This window comes from Corylus avellana, chromosome 10, assembly GCF_965113065.1.
Source record: "Corylus avellana chromosome 10, dhCorAvel1.hap1.2, whole genome shotgun sequence".
Taxonomy (NCBI): Eukaryota; Viridiplantae; Streptophyta; class Magnoliopsida; order Fagales; family Betulaceae; genus Corylus; species Corylus avellana.
Genome location: NC_142499.1, coordinates 21,699,188 through 21,721,529, shown reverse-complemented (window position 1 = coordinate 21,721,529; position 22,342 = coordinate 21,699,188). Strand labels below are relative to the sequence as shown.

The 22,342-nt window shown below is 36.6% G+C and overlaps 3 protein-coding genes across 3 annotated transcripts; 1 reads left to right on the top strand and 2 right to left on the bottom strand.

Annotated features, from left to right (window-relative positions):
• Positions 1-1,887: 1,887 nt before the first annotated feature.
• On the top strand, positions 1,888-2,394 carry LOC132191378 (transcription factor bHLH140-like protein). Its single transcript, XM_059606350.2, has one exon. It carries the CDS (start codon positions 1,888-1,890, stop codon positions 2,392-2,394), a length of 507 nt encoding a protein of 168 aa, XP_059462333.1.
• A 2,578-nt stretch (positions 2,395-4,972) lies between these two features.
• LOC132191375 (receptor-like protein 7) lies at positions 4,973-9,043 on the bottom strand. The gene is made up of 2 exons (XM_059606346.2): positions 5,587-9,043; positions 4,973-5,451 (listed from the first exon to the last, which is right to left on the bottom strand). Exons 1-2 carry the CDS (start codon positions 8,921-8,923, stop codon positions 5,405-5,407), a joined length of 3,384 nt encoding a protein of 1,127 aa, XP_059462329.2. The 5' UTR covers positions 8,924-9,043; the 3' UTR covers positions 4,973-5,404.
• Positions 9,044-13,273: 4,230 nt separating this feature from the next.
• Positions 13,274-17,016, bottom strand: LOC132191377 (receptor-like protein 6). The gene has a single exon (XM_088511453.1). The coding sequence runs from the start codon at positions 16,899-16,901 to the stop codon at positions 13,485-13,487; it is 3,417 nt and encodes a 1,138-aa protein (XP_088367579.1). The 5' UTR covers positions 16,902-17,016; the 3' UTR covers positions 13,274-13,484.
• Between the last annotated feature and the right edge of the window lie 5,326 nt (positions 17,017-22,342).

Genomic DNA, 22,342 nt, shown 5'->3' with positions numbered 1-22,342 from the left:
GAGAAAGGACTTTCATTTGCCAAACAAGTATTTAGCCTTTAGGTATATTCTGTCATTGCTAAAACTGTTCAAACGGTAATTAATTAATCTTTTTTCATCACCTTAAACTTTCTGAATAACTTAAAGTATAATATGGCATGAGAGACTTTAAAACGATTAAATATTTGAAGTGTTTGTCAAGCTTTCTATCTACTTGAAGAGTATTTGTGTTTTGATTTACTCTTCGTTGTAAATTAATTAAGTGATCGTAGAAACCTAAAGCAACAATCTATGATAACAAAAAAAAATATTTTTCCATTGATTCGTAATGCACCTTGACTTCATAATTAAATATGATCATTCATAAATACAGGAAGGAAAATATAAATAATTTGAACATTGCAAGTACTAAATCTAAAACTAAAACTAAAACTAAAGACTAAAATAACAAATTTGAATTTATTGACGTACAGATTCCTTTCATGTAAATAAATTCTCCTTTTAAAAAATAATTATATATAATACCATGTATCGTACAACTCTATACTTACTGAATAACAACGTTGGAAACCGTTTTCTTAATCTGATGGCCGTCCGTGTGAGCCAAGTACGATCGATATCCTACCATTCATCTTGATGCTATATCGTAATCTCAAGTTTGAATCACAACGTATCAACGCTTATTTAAGCATGTAATGAACTTTACCTAAAGGCTAAAGCGTCTCTTGCGTGCATTAATATGCTAAAAAGCCATCTCTTTAATATATATCCTTGACCACATTAGCATTTGTGATACCCTTTTAGGATTGGAAATGGCTTTTAATTAACTGTATATATCTAAATCACCAATTACGTAAAAGTTTGAGCTAATAGAAAAGAAAGAAAGTTTGTGATATATATCCTTGACCACATGATCAGAACCGTCCGTACGGTGTTAAATATTTTAAGAAAGAGTTCGTATAATGAGTAATCCTTAGAGTTATGAAGAACACTTTATACTATTGAGCTTGGTGAATTTGTCCGAGTTGGTACTGAAGCTCAAGGCTTCTTTAAAGAGTAGTGGGGTTTTTCAGCGATACTTTGTAGTGGATCTAGCTTGAATCTAGCGATGGTGGAAGCAACTTTGCTCCCAAATTCCCCTTGAAAAGAAGAGCTGACGAGACACTAAGCTCTTTTCTTTTCCTCTTAAAGAGAGGTAACGAGATGAAACATCAACAGTGTTTCTCTTTCACCAAACAGTGCGTAACCTTAGGTTAAAAAGCTTGATATCGTACAACTTCAAAAGCCCCGCAACGACTTACTTGGTCCTTGGATTTAGGCACACACCTGCGACAATGACACATCCACTTCGATTTCAGAGGTAGAAGGACCCCCCCCCCTCCCTCCCTTCTCCCTTCTCCTCTCTTCTTTCACTTCATGCCCCACCTCAATTACAAAAATCTCTCCCCCTCTCCCCCCCTCTCTCTCTCTCTCTCTCTCCCTTTTGCCGACTAGTCAGACCATTCACATTCATCTAGTTTGTAGTAAATTCTTAATTTATATTAATAAAAAATAATCTTCATAAAAATAATAAAAATAAATGGGATGTGAATGTTGTATCAATGTGGGGTCCTGGCTAGCTAGATTGATAAGGAATTAATTATGTAGAAGAATATCCAGGCTAAAGTTAAGCAAACAAGGCAAAGCGAAAACCTTTGCGTATGCTAAAGAGACCTGCCGGGGGGTAGGGCCCCTACGGTAGACACCCGTATCCTGCGCCAAAGATTGGCTGACTCACATGACGACATCTTATCAATTCATTCAAAAATTATAATTTTCGTATCAACAACGTTCGTTCCACATTGCCTTCCCTATAAATATGTTCCCATAAAACCACCGCCCATAGTAGTAACTTGAAAGGTTTTGCTAATGGACTACTTTTCCACTACCACGACTAACAACCCTAGCGCTAGCTCATCAGCTGGGTTTTCTTCGGCGCCAAACGGCAGCAAAGAGAAGAAGAAGAGTGGGAAGAGAAGCAAAGGAGTGAAGCTTTCGACCGACCCACAAAGCGTGGCGGCGAGGGAAAGGCGACACCGGATCAGTGACCGGTTCAAGATCTTGCAGAGCTTGGTTCCCGGCGGGAGTAAGATGGACACGGTGTCCATGTTGGAAGAGGCCATCCACTACGTTAAGTTTCTCAAGACTCAGATTTGGCTTCATCAAACCATGATCAACGTTGTGGATGATCAGGACCCTTCATCTTCCTTTCTTGCTGCTGCTGCTGCTGATCCTGCTAATTCTTTTCCTCTTCCTCCCCAACAGCCCTTTTATGCTGATAACTGTTTAGTGGACACGTCACCGCCGGTTCCATTGCCGAATTCTTGCTTCCAATCTGAAGAAACCGTGTCTTTTGACCCTTTTGTCAAATACTAGCTTTCTGTAACTGTGTTTGATTGTGTCGGTGTTTAGTGTTCTCTCTCTCTCTCTCTCTCTCTCTCTCTCTCTATATATATATATATATAAATATATGCTGTTGCAGAAAAATGATAGTGTTCGATCTTAAGAGTATGTGTGATAATGGAATATCGTGATGGCTAATTTCGGTGTACGTAGCTAGCTTCTAATTTATGCATGGAAGATTGAAGATATTTGAGCTTTCAAATATAAGAGCAAGCTAGGTTGACAACTATCTCCCTTTTCCTGCAATATTTAAAACTCTTCTTCCCCCTCGCATGAACAAAACCCTGCGAACATTTATAGTCGGTCGGTATACAAGTACTGCTCCAGCCAAGACATCGTTTTGGTGGGCGAGATGGCCTGAAGACATTTTAGTTTGTTGTGCTTGATTGACTAAGATGTCGTTGGACGACACCGTTCTGGTCCCGTAGCTCAGTTGGTTCTAGCGTTGGTCTTATGAGCCGAATTAAGGTCGCGAGTTCCGGGACCAGTTTCTATAAATTTTCATCTCTTTTCTGTATCATAAAGCAATTGTTTTATTATTCACCTAGAAAAGCTTAATTTTAATGCCACTATTTACGCATATTTATCATAGAGATATGCTCCTTTGCATTCTCTGCACCATCTACTCACCATCTATGCGTCTTAAATTTTTTTTTTTTTTTGAAAAGTCAAGGATGCACTCACATGAGATGTTGAGTAGATGGTCTTGGGAATGAAGAGAAGCATTTCTGTTTGTCATATTCATGTTATATTAGTTAATATAATATATTTTAAATGGTAAGTATTATTATTTTTTAAAATAATTGGTATTTTAACTTATTTAAAAGAGAAATGTTAAGGGTCAATAGTTTCTTATATCTGGTCAATATTTTCATATAAATTTTATAAATTAATCATTAAATTTGTGAAGCTTACCATTAATTTTTATGTAAGTCTACAAATTAAATAATTAATTTGTAAGATGAGATAAGCCAAATATAAAAAAAATATTCACTCTTAAACATTTCTTTATTTAAAATGTCTCAGATTAGCTAGTATAGTAATAAATGGACTTGAAAAGTATCATAATTAAATAAATAAATAAAAAGCCCTTGCCAAGTTAATAGCCTGCAAAATTTGGTTGTGATGCTATAACTGTTATAACATTTATTAGGTCAATCACAAGATAATTAAATTCGTTAACTAATTTTTTTTACAATTAAAATACTGTAATATAGATTTGTAAAAAAATTATAATAATAATAACGTTAATAATACCTTTAGCATTGTCAGTTCAAAATTTGTGTAAAAGTCCATCGCAAGTGGCTAAGCTGTTAACTCGAGAGATTCACTATATATTTCTACCCATCTTTTCTGGTGGGGTAGTGGGTGTTGGTCATGCGAGTCTCAATGTCAGTTTTATCTTTTTGACCGTTAAAAAGAAAGTAAAAACAATCTATCACAGTCGGAATAATTGGGCCACATGGCTTTTTTTACCACCACTTGGAAGGTCATCGATGTTTGTTGATGTGAAAGAATTTCACCCCCCCCCCCCCTATCTACGTCGCTAAAGCCCATTTCATTGCCTCCCAAAGGCCCAATATCGGTGTTGCATTTGCTCAGTCAAATGTGGAAAATAAATTCCCACTCTTTTATATATATATATATATATATATTATTAAAAATGCATGAAAAAATCACTTATTATAAAAGATAAATGTCAGTTTAATAAATTGGATTCGAAGAATTTTTTACAACTCAATTTGAAAAAACTTTATCCCTCTTTAAATCATACTCGAACAAAATATTTAAATTAATAAAAAACCTAATATTCTAACAAATCTAATGACTTAACCACCATTTGGATATCATCATGCTTGTGTATCCTAACTGCTAAGCCTAAGATAAGTTGCTTGTTTCCATTGTGCTGCTTCTCATTGCCTAGTTGCTTGAAAAGCATACTTGGTGTATGATTCTTCATAAGTTTGTTTTTATTTTTTTAAAACAAACAATGTTTTATTTGTACTTTGGTGTTCATTTTGATAGTTGCTTTTATTATTTGTGTTTAGAGTAACCCAAAAACAAAAAAACAAAAAAAATTGTTACCACCCACCATTTTGCTGGTCTAAGTGGGTATAACTATCAGCATTCAACCATTGTATTTGTCCATATCATTAGTATAAATAAATTGAGACTGCTACCTCGGTGGTGGCGGTAGTAAGAGATTGGTAGTAACAGTGTGGTGGTGGGATTGGGATCCTCTCCCGTCCATTTGGACTGGAGGGGATCTGATCCTTGTTAATGCAGGGGCATAATTGTTCAAAAAAAATTTTGGGAACAATTATGCCCAAGCAATAACAAGGACTGGATCACCCCGGTTCAAACGGGCTGAAAATGATCCAAATGCGCGACGGTGAAGGCCGTTGGTGGAAACAAAGAAGGTTTAAAATTTTGAATGATGTGGCAAAATCTGGACCATTCATTTTAGAGCTATGCACAAGATGCGATCTCAATTCGGTAATTTACCTTTTAGACTCGATCTTCTCAATCAAGTTAACGACAGACATTTTGCTTAAAGCGACGGATTGCTTTCGGCATATTATCAACGGCAGACCGTTCAGCTAGCAACCTCGATTCAACGAAAAGCAGTTCTCGTAGAACAGGGAAGGGAGAGACTCCAAGTCCAAGTTATTGAGGACTTTCATCAGAGTCACGTATGAGCAAAAGCATTTTCTCTGTTTATTGGAAAATCAGTTCTTGTGTGTGCTCAGGCATTGATGCTGTAAATTCTTGATTTCTCTTTAGAAATTCCTTGTTCAGGTATATGCATGTTTTCATCAAGAAGTATGACCAGTAGCTCACCTGTTTGATGAAATTCCTGAATGAGTAATGGCACTGCTCTGCCACGCTCTCTTTCCCCATAATGCCAGAACAGATACACCCAAGTCCGATGTTAGGCAAAAACGAGATTATTTCTAAACCAAAAGGCTACTCAATTACATGTTCAGCTTATGTTCTCATCCCGCCTCTCTTGGGTTGATGATCCTGTACCTATATATAACAAGAAGGAGTCCAAAATATAATGAAATATAAGAGGGAAGAAAGCTTTACTTTGTAGATGTAACTATGAAGAAGATAAGGATGTGGAGGAAGAAGAAGAAATGCGGGGTGAGTTATAGCATGTACAATGGGGGTCGTGGATGGCCCTCTTCCTACTAATGTCCAGTTTGGAACAAAAAACACAGTACCGCCCTCGAAATTCTTCATCTTCCATTTCATCTTCATCATCATCATAGTCTTCTGTGTTCTCATCTTCAACATCTTCCTCTGCCTCAGTCCTATTGTTGCAGCCTGTGTAAGACAATCCCATCATGGGAAGAACCACCAACAGAATTTTATCAGTGCTTTCATCGTACCATCTTCTCCCCTTCTCCCAAAACATCAGGGAGGCAACAACCGCAGCTGCTCCTCCGCCAAAACCAAGTCCAGTCACTATGAACTGCCAATCAAATCCAATCAGCATAGTTGAAGCACTGTCTCGAGATTTTGGTGCTGCTGCTGGTGGTGAAGTTGGTTCTGCATATGTGCATTTTGCTTTCAAAGGGAAGCCACATAATCCACTATTTCCTGCATATGAAGCTTCAGAAAAAGTAGCAAATTGTTTGATCAGTGGAATTTGCCCCACCAATTGATTGAACGAAAGGTTTAAGACAGAAAGAAAAATCAGATCATCTGCGAGTTGCACTGGAATCTTCCCTGTAATCTTGTTGCTTGACAAGTCTAATGACTCTAGGCTAGTCAAGTTTCCCAAAGATGGTGGAATTTGGCCCGTAAGAGCATTGTGTGACAAGTTGAGTACATATAGCGATCTAAGTCCCCCAAATACTCCGGGTATTGGCCCCTCAAGATTGTTGCAGGATACGTCAATTGAGGTGAAGAGAGTTAGGATCTTCACCAACTCCAAGTTTAGACCTTTGAGGGTGACTGTTATTGTATCTTGATAGTAAAATGGATTGAATTGCAAGACTTCAAATTGGAGGTGCTTGAGCTCTGATTTGGCCTCGTTTTCATCATTCATCATTGCTGTCCAGGTAGAAATTTTTGGAAGTGTACCGTTAAAATTGTTTGAAGCTATGTCTAGAATTTGAAGCATTGGCCAGGTAGCATTAGACTCTGAACAACCAATGCGCCCGACAAACTTGTTAGATCGCAAAACAAGGACGCGCAACATGGATGTGTTCTTCAAGTAACATGGGAAGATATCCTCAATGAGATTGTTCCCAATATCCATGACCTCCAACTTTCTGCAATTTGCCAGTGACTTTGGTAACTGTCCTTCTATTTTGTTTCCTTTGAGATTCAAAGTTTGTAAACTACAATTGCCTGGAAAGGAATCAGGAATTGGGCCATTGAGTTCGTTTCTCCTTAGATTCAGTACCCCAAGAGTCCCACTCATTTCAATCAAGCATTGGGGTATTTTTCCACTTAAGGGATTATTAGACAGATCTAGAACTTGAAGATATGCTGCATTGCATATTGAATCAGGGATACTCCCATGGAACTTGTTGCTAGAAAGAGAGAAGAAATAAGCATAAGTAAGGGAGTGACCAATATTAGCTGGTAATTTAGAGCTGAAATTATTCCTCGAGAAATCCAAGTAAGTCGCAAACCGTGGTAGAGCTGGGAGTCGTCCCAGGAGCCTGTTTGAGCGAAGGTCCAGGACATTCAACAAAGAAAGATTGGAGAGAGGTCCGTCCAGAGTCACCAGTCGGTTAAAAGAGAGATTTAAGTACATAAGATTACGAAGTTCCCCGAGCCAGTTTGGTATATCTCTGTCAATCTCGTTATCCGAAAGGTCTAGATAGGATAATCTGTATTGGTTTCTCAAGAAATCAGGAAACTTTTTCAACTTGCTAGAAGCCAATTTTAATGTGGTAAAATTGGGAAAGGAGGACAAAGATGAATTAGTTCCATTATATTCTATCAGTAACCTGTTGTACGAAAGATCAAGATTTGAAAGATTTCTCAACTGCTGAATCACAGTAAGCTGCAAGGAGCCATTGAATTTGTTTGAAGAAAGTAAGAGGATCTTAAGACCTTGGAGTTCAAAGACAGGCATGGGTATTGGCCCCTCCAAGTTGTTGCTACTCAAATCAAGGGTGTCCAGTAGGTGAGAAGAAATGTTGGATTGGTTGAGTTGACCAGAAAATTGGTTGTTGGAAAGTTGTAATTTTTGCATTAATGGATGGGAAAACAGAGAAGCTGGAATACTCCCATTCAGTGAATTGAAACGCAGGTCAAGGCTTACCAGATACCGAAGCTCTTCCCAGCGAGTGGAAGTAATCTGACCACTTAGATCATTATGAGCAAGGTTTATTTGGGTCAGTTTCTTGGCCGTGCTGAATGATGGAATTGGTCCGATGAAATTGTTGAATGACATGTCCAAATAGAGCAATTGGGTAAGCTTTGCCAATGAATGTGGCACTGATCCGCTGAACTTGCAGTTTGAAAGATCTATTCTAGACAACTTTGTAAGGTTACCGATAGAATCTGATAATGTCCCTGAAAAGTTTGTATTGCTAAGAACCAGAGAGCGAAGAGATCCATTCTGAGGAAAATCTGGCAAGGGACCATGAAGTAATCGATTATTAGACAAGTCAAGAATCTCTAGTGTTGGTACCTGGAAGATCTTTGTTGGAAATGTGCCTCTCAACCCAGAAGAAGTGAGACGCAACGACGTCAAATTTGTGAAATTTGCGAAGAACTCTGGAACTGGAGTAGACAAATTGTTATTATCCAGACGAATAATCGAGAGGGACTGAAGCCTCAGTAAGGTGGAATCAATTGGGCCTGAAAGATAACAATTTGATAAACTCAACAGTCTCAGATTTGGCAGTGAAGATGATAAGGCCTGGCACCACTGATTCCCTTGTGCTGATATGTTTACACCATCAAGAATAAGTTCTACAAGCTCCGTAAGGTTCTGAACCAGCACATTGAGACTTGAATTCTCAAGTTTCAGAGTAGTAGTGTCGGGGAAGTAAACGGCAGATAAATCAAGAGAAACCAACCTTGTCAAGCGCGAAATTTCAATTGGTATCTGCCCTGCAAAGCCAGCATTTGATAGGTTTAAATAACTCAAATTCGTCATCTTCTCAAACTCCGATGGAATTTGAGAACCGTTGAAGTTGTTGTGAGCCAAACTCAGGTTCTGGAGATTCTGAAGATTGAAGAGGCTGCTTAAGTTGTCACGTCCACCGGAGATGGCTTCGTTCGTCAGATCGAGACCAATAACACTTCCCTCCGAGCAGTTTACACCTTCCCAAGAACAGCAATCGGCACTTTGATTCCACCGAACAAGTTTTTTGGACATGGCAGTGTTGAATGTAAGGTTGTTCTTCAATTGGAGCAACAAGGACCTCTGACTGTCCAAACATTGGCCAGCCACCACAAAGATACAAAAGCTGAGGAAAATTGAGCAAATGGGTATCAGGAAAACCCATGAAGTGAACGGAATTCTCATTGGAAGCTGTAACGAGAGACACCCATACAAGAAAGAATTGAAGAATCGATGAAATCAATTGTGGTTTCAAGAGGGTAAAGTCTCGTGAACTTGACCCTTTTTTCTGCGGCTCTGAGCCGTGGCCGACCAAAAACCACTCGGTTTTGGCACGGGACAGCAACCGAAAGTGTAAAATGGGGAGACAGAGGAAGAAGAAGAAAAAGACAGAGCAAAGCCAATCCAGGAGCGGAGAGAGGGATTGAATGAGAATGGAATGGTCAACGGAGCAGCGCCGTTGAAGTGTCCGTTTGTTGAACTGTCGTGGAGCAGACGCGTTTGCTTCAGTTTTTTATTTATTCGAATGACGACTTTTGAGACTTTTCATCTGGAACCCCTCACAGCGCCGGCTGAATGAGGCAAATTAGGCAATGCCCCTAAAGTCCTAACAAAAAAAAAAAAAAAAAAGTTTAAATCTATTGTGAAAATAATGAAATTTTGACATTGTTTTGGGTACCTTTTTAAACCAAATTATGTCATTTTGGTGAAATCTAGGATCTCAATGAAGCAAATGTCTAAAGCAAATATTTTCTTCCTTAGGGCGTTTAAGGAGTTAGTGAGAAAGTCCTTTTAATCTCCCTCTCTAACCCTTCACTCTTTAGATTCTCTCTTTCACTCAATGTCTCTAAAGAATAGCAACGGGTGTGGCGGAGAGACCCACAATCCAGTTGTCAAACATCCCTCGAACTGCAACAGTCCCCCTTTTTCACAAAAATGGGGCTGTAATTATCTCTCTTGATTATGCTGCCATTACCATGTATTTGCCGTCCATGATTGTTGCCTCAGCCATCTACGATGTGTGATACTGCACACTAAACAAAAGTCATGGTTGGGTCAAAACTCTTTAGAAGAAGACTGGTTATTCCAAACGAGAACTCACTTCTTGAGTTCAAATTCTTGTACAATTAGCTAAGATGACTGCACATAGAATGCCCAAAATTTTTTTTAGAGAAATACTCAGATTTTGCATGGGAAGTAGTTGCTGTAATATCTTAAGAAGAGTAGCTTGTTTTTGTTTATCAAAAATCTTGTTCGTTCCTTTTTTGAGGACTTTACCATGTACAAATTTTGTTCAATGTTGCTATTTGATGCATATTGGTTACATAGTGATGTTTTTCTTTTGTCAGATCTTGTCTCCAAGATATATGCAATATCTATTACTAGTTGTTTTGCAAAGACTCTAATAATCTTGCATTATTTTGTTCTTTTTCCTTGAAAAATATTTCATGAACAACACATATCCATGCCACTACATCTAAGCAACAACCTGCTTTGCTCTTAATCCTCTGTTCAACTTTGTTTTACTCAATTGAAACAGAGACCATCTGGCACGTCCTCATCGATTTCTTCATGTTCTAGTCCTGCGGTTTCCTCATGCTTCACTTTGATTAGTTGATCCAGATATTTCGGATTGTGTATCCTTGCCCTGAGGACTATATCAGGAAATTGCTATCTTCGTTTAGAAATAATATTGAATCAATTATGATGATATGGTAGTGAAAATCAATCACTAGATCAATGAGGGCTTATAACAAGAAAAAACTAATGACGATTTTTATTTTCACATCACCATAATTGTATATGAGAGTCTACTTAATATCACTTGCTCATGACCCATAATAAGTTGCTGCTAGCTTGCCTTAGGGCCCATGTTGTTTATGTGAGGAAGTTGGGTTGTTGCGGTTTGAGGGATGTCTGACACTCAAACTGTGAGTCACTCTGCCACACACCAATTGTTATTATTAAGATAGAAAGAGAGAGAGAAGATCTAAAAGAGTGAAAAGTTCACAGAGAGAGAGATTAAATAGGCGTTCCCACTTCCCCCTTAAACGGTGTAAGAAAGAAAATGTTTGATTCATACATTTGGTTCATGAGTTCCTTAAATTTCACAAAAACGATATAGTTTGGTTTAAAAGAACACCCAAAACAATCTCAACCCTCCATTATTTTTTACGGCAGATGTGCGGTAGTTTTAAACCACCACAAGCCATATCCTTTAATTAAGTCCTCAATTATGGTAAAAATAATACTATGACAAAAAAGTTAGTCATTGCTCTTTAATTAAGGCCCAATTACAGTAATGAGTGGATGTTACTAGTTTGAATTCTCATCCCCTCTATTGTACCGACATGTAAAAAAAAAAAGAGCCCAATTACGGTAAACATAATACAAATAATTAAATTCCAAGATATTAAGACTTCAAATGAAAAAAGAAAAGGAAAAGGAAAGTCACATTAATTGCACTCCTAAAGCAGTTACTAAACTCATAATTTCACTTGAACTTAAAACCAACATATTGGCTAAGTTCATTCATTAAACTAATTTTCAGAATAAAGTAAATTTCGTTTTTGCAACTTAAATTCTACATAAAAAAGAATTATATATAGCTCAACACAAAATATGACATTTGATGAAATTAAATGTCTCTTAACAAAAATATAGTCATATATTTACAAGTTATTTTGAAGACGCTTACAAAAAAAATTAATGACGTGGCAATATCTGGACTATTCATTTTAGAGCTATGCACAAGATGCAAACTAGCATTTCTTAAAGCTCAATTTCTTTCGACCTAAAATGGTTTCCGTTGGAAAATATTTTCAGGGAAGTCATTTTTCCTGAAAATATTTTATACCAAAAACATTTTTACAGGGTTTAGCGTGCGCACGGAATTTTTTTTTTTTTTTTTTTATAAATATTTTTTCATTAAATCATATTAAACTCTAAATTACAAAAATGTCCCGATAAAGTCTTAGAGGTATCCGAACCGAGTCTCGCAAGGACCCAACTGGACCCGTCCAGACCTCGCCTAGATCCTAGCAGCACCCCGTCAGGATTAGATTGAGACCCTAACAGGACCCGCCCAAGATCCGATAGAGACATTTTCGTAATTTAGTGTTTAATATGATTTTGCGTGCACACCAAACTCCAGAAAATGTTTTACAAGAAAATGTTTTTTCAGGAAAATGTTTTTTGCTGAAAACATTTTCCGACATCGGGGACTTGCCTGATTTTCCATGCCAAATACCGGAAAATGTTTTCCGCTGAAAATATTTTATGCCGAAAATATTTTAGGGGAAAATATTTTCCAACGAGTCCCGGGCGGGTCCTAGGCAAGTCCTAGGCAAGTCCCTGGCGGGTCTCGGTCAAGTCTCAAGCAAGTACCGACAGACTCCGGGTAACCCTGGGCAGGTTCAGGCGGGTCCCGGGCAAGTCCCGTTGGGGTCCAAAGCAAGTCTCGGGCGGGTGCCAAGCAAGTCCCAGGCGAGTCCCGATCAACTCTCGGGTGGGTCCCGGTGGGGTCTGGTTGGGTCTCAGTCAAGTCTCGGGAGAGTCCCAGTCAAGTCTAGAGCGGGTCCTAGGTAGGTCCGAGAGAGTCCCGTTCAGGTCCAGTCGGGTCTCGGGCAGGTCCCGAAGGGGGTATCGAACAGGTCCTGGGCGAGTTCTGATCAAGTCCTAGGCAGGTCTCGATGGAGTCTCGGGCGGGTCCCGCTCAAGTCCCGACGGAGTCCTAGGCGGTTCTTGGCAAGATCAGTCGATTTAAAAATGAGATGCTCAAACTCGAAAAATAGTTTACGGTTTTGAAAACCGTAAACCATTTTTCGAAAATTATAGAAGAATTTTCGGTCAAAAATAAAATGTTTTCCATTGACAACTATTTTACGTCGAAATAAACACCATAAAATGCATTCCCTTTCATTTGATGCATTCCTTTTATTTTTTGTTTATCTTCTCTGATGAGAATGTTTTAAGGCTTATTGTTGGGTTGCCCAGCTCATTGATTTTTTCTCCTTCCCCTGTTTCCTCGTATTTGCTCAGAAAAGAAAAAGAAAAAAAGAAGAAGAAGAAAAAATTTTGGAAACCATTTTACGTTCTGGAAATCATTTTCTAAAACTAAGACTCAATCTTCCCAATCGAGTTAACGACAGGCATTTTGTTTAAAGCGATGGTTGCTTTCGGCATATTATCAACGGCAAACCGTTCATCTAGATAAACCGCGATTCAACGAAAAGCAGTTCTCGTAGAGTAGGAAAGGAAGAGACTCTAAGTCCAATTAATTAAGGACTTCATCAGAGTCATGTATGAGCAAAAGCATTGTCTCCGTATATTGCAAAATCAGTTCTTGTGTGTGCCCAGGCATTGATGCTGTAAATGCTTGATTTCTCTTTATAAATTCCTTGTTTAGGTATGTGCATGTTTTCATCAAAAAGTATGACCAGTCGCTCACCTGTTTGATGAAATTCCTGAATGAGTAATGGCACAGCTCTGCCACGCTCTCCTGAATGAGTAATGGCACAGCTCTGCCACGCTCTCTTTCCACATGATACCAGAACAGACACACCCAATTCAGATGTTAGGCAAAAAGGAGATTATTTCTAAACCAAAAGGCTACTCAATTACAAGTTCAGCATATGTTCTCATCCCGCCTCTCTTGGGTTGATGATCCTGTACCTATATACAACAAGAAGGAGTCCAAAATATAATGAAATATAAGAGGGAAGAAAGCTTTACTTTGTCGATGTAACTATGAAGAAGATGAGGATGTAGAGGAAGAAGAAGAAATGGGGGGTGAGTTATAGCATGTACAATGGGGGTCGTGGATGGCCCTCTTCCTACTAATGTCCAGTTTGGAACAAAAAACACAGTACCGCCCTCGAAATTCTTCATCTTCCGTTTCATCTTCATCATCATCATCGTAGTCCTCTGTGTTCTCATCTTCAGCATCTTCCTCTGCCTCAGCCCTATTGTTGCAGCCTGTGTAAGACAATCCCATCATGGGAAGAACCACGAGCAGAATTTTATCAATGCTTTCATCGTACCATCTTCTCCCTTTCTCCCAAAACATCAGGAGAGCAACAACCACAGCCGCTCCTACGCCAAAACCAAGTCCAGTCACTATGAACTGCCAATCAAATCCAATCAGCATAGTTGAAGCAGTGTCTAGAGATTTTGGTGCTGGTGCTGGTGGAGAAGTTGGCTCTGCATGTGTGCATTTTGCTTTCAAAGGGAAGCCACATAATCCACTATTTCCTGCATAGGAAGCTTCAGAAAATGTAGAAAATTGCTTTATTACTGGAATTTGCCCCACCAATTGATTGAACGAAAGGTCTAGAACAGAAAGGAAAATCAGACCAGCTGCAAGTTCGACTGGGATTTCCCCTGTAAGCTTGTTCTTTGACAAGTCTAATGACTCCAATCTAGTCAAGTTTCCCAAAGATGGTGGAATTTGGCCTGTAAGAGTATTGTGCGACAAGTTGAGCATATGGAGTGATCTAAGTCCCCCAAATTCTTCTGGTATTGGCCCCTCAATGTTGTTGCAGGAAACGTCAATCGTGGTGAAGAGAGTTAGAATCTTCACCAACTCCACATCTAGACCTTTGATAGTAACTGTTATGGTATCTTGATAGTAAAATTGATTCAAACTCAAGAATTCATATTGGAGGTATTGGAGGTGATTGAGCTCTGATTGGGCCTCATTTTCATCATCCATCATTGCCATCCAGTTAGAAATTTTTGAAAGTTTACCAGTAAAATTGTTTGAAGCTACGTCTACAATTTGAAGCATTGGCCACGTGGCATTAGATTCTGAACAACTAACAGACCCACCAAAGTTGTTAGATCGCAAAACAAGGACACGCAACATGAACACGTTCTTCAAGTAACATGGGAAGGTATCCTCGATGCGATTGTTCCCAATGTTCAAGACCTCCAACTTTGTACAACTGGCAAGAGACTTCGGTAAACTTCCACCTATTAGGTTTCCACTGAAATCTAAAGTTTGTAAGCTACAATTGCCTTGAAACGAATTAGGAATTGAGCCAGTGAGATTGTTTCTCCTTAGATTCAGCACCCCAAGAGTTCCACTCATCTCAATCAAGCATTGGGGTATTTTTCCACTGAAGAGATTATTAGACAGATCTAGTACTTGAAGATATGCAGCATTGCATATTGATTCAGGGATACTCCCACTGAACTTGTTGCTAGAAAGAGAGAAGAAATAAGCCAAATTAAGGGAGCCACCAATACTAGCTGGTATTGCAGAGCTGAAATTATTCCTCGAGAAATCCAAGTACGTGGCAGACTGTGGTAGAACTGGGAGTTGTCCCTGGAGCTGGTTTGAACTAAGGTCCAGGACATTCAAAAAAGAAAGACTGGAGAAAGGTCGTTCCAGAGTTACCAGTCGGTTAAAAGAGATATTTATGTACGTAAGATTACGAAGTTCTCCGAGCCAGTTTGGTATATTTCCGTCAATCTGGTTGTATGAAAGGTCTAGATAGGTTAATTTGGATTGGTTTTTCAAGAAATCAGGAAACTTTTTCAACTTGCTAGAAGCCAATTTTAATGTGGTAATATTGGGAAAGGAGGACAAAGATGAATTAATTCCATCATTTCCATTATATTCAACCAATAAACTGTTGTACGAAAGATCAAGACTGGAAAGATTTCTCAACCGCTGAATCACATTAAGCTGCAAGGAGCCATTGAAGTTGTTTGAAGAAAGTGAGAGGAGCTTAAGACCTTGGAGTTCAAATACAGGCGTGGGTATTGGCCCATCCAAGTTGTTGCTACTCAAATCAAGGGTGTCCAGGAGGTAAGAAGAAATGTTGGAAAGATTGAGTTGACCAGAAAACTGGTTGTTGGAAAGTTGTAATTTTTGCAATTTTGGAAGGGAAAACAGAGAAACTGGAATACTTCCATTCAGTGAATTGTAATGCAGCTCAAGGCTTACCAGATACCGAAGCTCTTCCCAGTGAGTGGAATTAATCTGACCAATTAGATCATTATGAGAAAGGTTAATTTGGATCAGTTTCCTGGCCATGCTGAATGATGGAATTGGTCCCGTGAAACTGTTGGATGACATGTCCAAATAAAGCAATTGGGTAAGCTTTGCCAATGAGTGTGGCAGTGATCCGCTGAAATTGCAGTTTGAAAGATCTATTCTGGACAACTTTATAAGATTACTGATAGAATCTGATAATGTCCCTGAAAAATTTGTATTGCTAAGAACCAGAGTGCGAAGAGACCCATTCTGAGGAAAATCAGGCAAACGACCATGAAGTAGTACGTTATTAGACAAGTCAAGAATCTCTAGTGTTTGTACCTGGAAGATCTTTCCTGGAAATGTGCCAGTCAACCCAGAAAAACTGAGACGCAAGGACGTCAATTGTCTAAAATTTGCAAAGAAATCTGGAACTGGAGTAGACAACTTGTTATTATCCAGACGAATAATCGAGAGGTTCTGAAGCTTCAGTAAGCTGGAATTAATGGGGCCCGAAAGATAACAATTTGACAAACTCAATACTCTCAGATTTTGCAGTGAAGATGATAAGGCCTGGCACCACTCATTCCCTCTTGCTGATATGTTTACCCCATCAAGATGAAGTTCTATAAGCTCAGGAAGGTTCTGAACCAACATCTTTAAGTTTGGATTCTCAAGTTTCAGAGGAATAGTTTCGGGGAAGTAAACGGCTGATAAATCAAGAGAAACCAACCTTGTCAAGCGAGAAATCTCAATTGGTATCTGCCCTGCAAAGCCAGCATTTGATAGGTTTAAATAACTCAAATTCGTCAGCTTCTGAAGCTCCGATGGAATTGTACCATTGAATCTGTTGTAAGCCAAACTCAGGTTTTGGAGATTCTGAAGATTGAAGAGGCTGCTTAAGTTGTCACGTCCACCGGAGATGGCTTCGTTGGTCAGATCGAGACCAATAACACTTTCCTCCGAGCAGTTTACACCTTCCCAAGAACAGCAATCCGCACTTTGATTCCACCGAGCAAGTTTTTTGGACATGGCAGTGTTGAATGTAAGGTTGTTCTTCAATTGGAGCAACAAGGACCTCTGACTGTCCAAACATTGGCCAGCCACCACAAAGATACAGAAGCTGAGGAAAATTGAGCAAATGGGTATCAAGAAAACCCGTGAAGTGAACGGAATTCTCATTGGAAGCTGTAACGAGAGACACCCATACAAGAAAGAAGTGAAGAATCGATGAAATCAATTGTGGGTTCAAGAGGGTAAAGTCTCGTGAACTTGACCCTTTTATCTGCGGCTCTGAGCCGTGGCCGACCAAAAACCACTCGGTTTTGGCACGGGACAGAAACCGAAAGTGTAAAATGGGGAGACAGAAGAGAAGAAGAAGAAGAAAAAGACACAGCAGAGCCAAGCCGGGAGCAGATAGAGGGATTGAATGAGAATGGAATGGTCAACGGAGAAGCGCCATTGAAGCATATCGCGTGTCCGTTTGTTGAACTGTGTTTTTTATTTTTTCAATCAATGATGAAGACTTTTGAGACTTTTCTTCTGGAACCCGTCTCTGTCTTAGAAAAACCAAGCACCAATGCCATGGCTGTCAGAAAATAGGGGGTGTGTTTGGCCAAAAATTAAAAAAAAGAAAAAAAAAAAGAAAAAAGGAGTAGGTAAAAATTGTAACAAATTTGATTAATGTGAAAATATATATATATATATATATATATATATATATATATATTTTTTATATGAAAAAGTGAAAATATATATATATTTTATATGAATTTTTTTATTTAAATAATAATAAAAAGTGATTGATGTGATGCAAAAAGTAAAAATATTAGAATTAATTTTGAGATAAATTTTTGACGTCTTTGGGTCGGGTCCATTCCAATCCTTTGGCAAACATACCCAGGGTGATTAGTGAAATTTAGACGATCATTTCTCAATGTTTATAATGTGTTTCAGGATACTTGTGTTTTTGAGAAAAAAGGGTTTTTGACATGATATAAAGGATAATAAAAATTATTTTTGCGTTTTAAGAAATTTTTTTTTTTATGTTTTTGATTGTATGTTAATGTTTTTATTTTAAATACAAAACAAAGATTTTAACAAAAATATATTTACAAGTTATTTTGAAGACTAATACGAAAATAAATAGCAAAGAACTCACTCAATTAAAGAGCTCTAAATCTCTAAAATTAAAGAGTTATAATAAAAGTATAATTGAGAATTGAGATTCCTACTCTTACAATGTTTGTTAATGATTGCATGACTAGTTTGTTAAAGTTTTTTGTTTAAATAAAAATATTAATAAATAACCTTAAATATAAAATATTTATAAAATACAAAGCATTCAAAATTACTCTTACGATTATGTCATATTATTATATTGTTTTTCATAAAAAATAAAAAAAATAAAAAAATCTAAAAAGTATTAACAATTTTTTTTTTTTTTTTTTTTATAACAATATATTTACAAGTCACTTTTGAAGACTAATACAGAAATAAATAGCAACGAACTCAAATAAAAGAACTACAAAAGTATAGAGACCAAAGAGGGCTCTATTATTATTATTATTTTTTATTTTTTGTGGACAGAAGAGGGCTTTATATTGTTTGATCCTTCATATAAAAGTATAGAAATACGCACTACATGGCAAAAAATTTTTTTTTAAAAAAAAACACTATTCAATTATCACTTTCAAAAAATCTTGCATATAAGAAGAGTAAAATCAACGCTAAAAATGTATGACTATCAAATATCCCAAAAAATCAATCAAGGTTCTCTCTATAAAAATAAATTATTTGATTTAATTATTGGACCGAGCGAAAATCAACATCAAACAAAGACCATATAACACACTTTTGAAGACCATACAGAGCTCCATTATTTGATCTTACAAGTCTTAATTTCTTCCCTTTTTTTTTCTTTCTTTTTTCCTAGGTTTACTCACTCACGGCCATAGTTTTAGAATCAATGATTTGAAATTACCAGCAAAGTTCACATTCTCACATACATTTTTCACACTTTTAAAAGGTGACTTTTTGTATTTGAGATAAATAGATTTTAATTTAATAATAATTTTAAAAAATTACCTAAAATACTATAAAAATAAGTGTAAAAATATAAAAGTGTGGTATTATTTATAGTTCCCTCAAAACAAATCCATATTACCAGGTCAATGATTTTGGCCTTATTGATTAGACAAGTGTTGCGTGCGAGCTGTGGGGCATTTTTGGGGAAAATGATCCTTTTCATTTTAAATTTTTTTAATTTCTTTTATTTAGTTTATTTTAAAAAGTAATGTTGTTCAAAAATTTTAATGATAGTACACAACCCTTCAAAATGGAACAAGATAGAAAATATCAAGTTCATAGTTGAGATTTCTTTTTAGAAATCTTAGAGCTTCAAATAGGACACCCTATCCCACTACAAATTTTTTTTTTTTTTTTAAAAAAAAGTTCAGACTTAAAAAAAATAAGAGGTGGCTGGCCACCCCATCTTGGCCCTAGGGGACCAACCCATTTTAGCTGGGGGTGACTTGAGAGCCACCCCAATGGCCGGCCAAGGGTGGCTTCGGCCACCCCTTAATTTTTTATAACTTTTTATAATTTTGTTTTATAATTTTTTAATATATATATAAATTATTTTTTTTTTATTTTTTTATTAATGGGACGGATGTCCTATTAATGGCCTCGGGATCTCTTTAAATATATTCTGACCATTAACTAGATATTCTCCAGTCCAAAATGGACTAGAGATAATCCTGTTTCCTTCAAAATATACTAAATAAAAGAAATTGAAGAAATTTGAAATGAAGAGGATATTTTCCATTTTTTGTTTGTTTTAGCATTTACTATTTATCGCCTGATTTTCTTTTGTTCTGTTCGATTGGCGGCCCATTTGTCCTCAGCAGCTCAGTGGAAAATTTCCTTGAAGCTTCGTGATTGGAATGCTAAACTTATTTCACATGCTTCGTCTATAAACTCTTATAAAATATGTTCCCCTTTTTTTTTTATACTCTTTCTTGCTTAAAAGTCCTTGAGAAACTTTTTGGGTCTCAAGAAGAGTCATTTGCTCTTAAATTGGCATCTTATGAGAGCAATTTGGTTTAATTATGATAGTATAGTTTACTGCATGTCGGTAGTCCAGTTAAAAAAATTCGTAAGAATAAGAAACAGACAAAACTAACTCATCAGTCAACAAACGCAACCCGACTCGAAGGGTAAATGAACCTCGTTGGACGACTTGACGTATACCGAGGTCCAAGTCGGCCATTAGTAAATGGTATCACCAAATTCTAAGCTTACAATTTGGGTCTTACATATTCTTTGTCACCCTATCAAAGGGTGATTGATTTGTTGCTTAATAATGGTCTTCTGGATTAGAGGTTTAAGATTTTTTTTTTTTTTTTGAAAAATCATTTAGGTCATAGGTTTATGCCCTATTTAAATTTAGTTGTTGAGAATTTAATTTTGACCCATAACATATTAAACGAAAAGCCATATGATATTACTGTATTGGTTTGTTAATACACTGTTAATTAATTGGATGATAAGTAAATGAAGAGAATTATTCAAAATTAGAAGAAACCTCTTACTTAATTATCAAAATTAAAAACCCAAAAAACTAAATTAAAATCACAAGAAAATTTAGTGACTAAATTTATTTATTTATTTATTTTGTTATTCTAATACCCACATAATATTATATTTGGATCTTGGGCAATAAAGCTGTCATGGACAAAACCAATATGGATGATTACCAATTCTTTAACATTAATTTGGTAATCTGGTTTGCTTTTGTTAGCCTCAGTATGGAAGAGTTGAATGTCCAATCAATTTATTGGTCTTTTAATTCTAGAAATCATTGCTCTATGAATATGACAGAGTTAAAAAGCTATTAAATTAGTTATTGTTAAAAATAATTAATTAATGATTAATTGATACTGCTATATAGCAGCGTAGGATAACAACGTAATAAAAATGTGATTTACAACATTATTCTTTTGGTTATATTCAGACAAAATAAAAATAAAAAGGGTTAAATTCACTTTATTTATGAAGTTTCAGGGGTTTTTAAATTCAAACTCCGATATTTAAAAATTGGCAATATACCTTTCTAATGTTTTAAAAATTTTTAATTCAGACTCTCTGTTACTAATTTTCGTCTAATTGGATGGAAATCATTCAATGTGCGTCTGACGTGGGATTTTGATGCCCTCTATTCTAATTTTGCTCTCATTAAAACTTATAAAATTACGTAATTACCCTCAATTTAAAAGTTTGGAAGGTCAAGTGTCACTTTTTAAACATTAGAGATTAAAATGTAAATGAATGGATAATTCAGAAGAAAAAATGTATTTTTTCCTTTATTTATGAATTATTTTTGACAATTTTCAAAAAAATGCACCACAATACAAATTGAAATCAAACAAATCAGCCGTCGCACCCACCGCCGCCCCCCTTTAATTATTAGAAAGTGATCTCAGAAATTAATATGCCTAAAATGGCCCCACTCGTCGTTCTAGGCCCACTAATAAACAATTTGTTCCTGTTTCCGTCCGTTTTAGGTGGGCAATATAGCCGTTGCTCATTTCCTAGAGTTCAGAGAAATTGAAGCGATAGATGCTGTGGACCTACCTCAGCTGCAGCTCATGTCATCTCAACCATTCGATCAATGGCACTCCAAGCAGGGCCATCGCCACCGTTAGAGATAGCAATAATTATCTCCTAATTTTTCTAAAGACTAATTCTAAATATTTATCTAAAGAGTAATTTAAAATATTTATCTCCAATTTTACTCTCATATTACTGGGTTAATTAATAGTACCCATTAACTATTGAACTTTTTTTAAAAAAATTTAATTTTTAATTTTAAATAAAGGCTAATTCAGATTAATAAATACTGAGACATCAGGTCAATTGTGTGAATGTTGTATAAAAGATAAGTATGCAACATTATTCTTGTCTAAATCATAGAAACCGTAAGTGAGAGTGTCAATTTATGTTCGCGTGTCGGATTTAGATCGTATCGAATTATGTTTATAAAATTATATACCTTAATCATAACCTGGTTTATTAAATTAAACATGTCAAATCCCTTAGCCCTAATTCTCTAATTTTGTATTGAGTTTGTATCGAGTTCATGGATTATGTCAAAAATTGCTTATCATTATGTTATATGTCAGGTTGTGATCGTGTCGAAGTATGAATATAAGACTATATAGGTCAATTATAACCATAACATTTTAATTTTGTATAAAGTTCGTATCAGATTTAAAAGTCGTATTAAAAATTATCAACCTTACCAATAAGCCAATATTTTTGAATTTATTTCTGAATTCTGTGACCATTCACTAAAAAGAACTTTTATAGGATATTATTTTAAAGCATGGTCTAGTTAGGGTCCGGTTTTAGTATATTGATATTGGAACACGTTCCCTTAAAAAAAAAAAAAAAAAATGTGTCCTAATCTTAAAGGATTTTTTATTTTTCTTTTTGACAATTTTCACAAAAAAAAAAAAAATGCACAACATACAATAATGGAATCAAACAAATCGGCCGTCGCTCGATCATAGTGGCCCCACTCCTTCAATTATTAGAAAGTGATCTCAGAAATTAATCTGCCT

Coding starts and splice junctions, on each gene's coding strand:
- LOC132191378 (XM_059606350.2), top strand. CDS start 1,888: ATGGACTACTTTTCCACTACCACGACTAACAACCCTAGCGCTAGCTCA.
- LOC132191375 (XM_059606346.2), bottom strand. CDS start 8,923: ATGAGAATTCCGTTCACTTCATGGGTTTTCCTGATACCCATTTGCTCA. Junction 5,452..5,586: donor GGCCATCCACGACCCCCATT/GTACATGCTATA, acceptor TGTTATATATAG/GTACAGGATCATCAACCCAA.
- LOC132191377 (XM_088511453.1), bottom strand. CDS start 16,901: ATGAGAATTCCGTTCACTTCACGGGTTTTCTTGATACCCATTTGCTCA.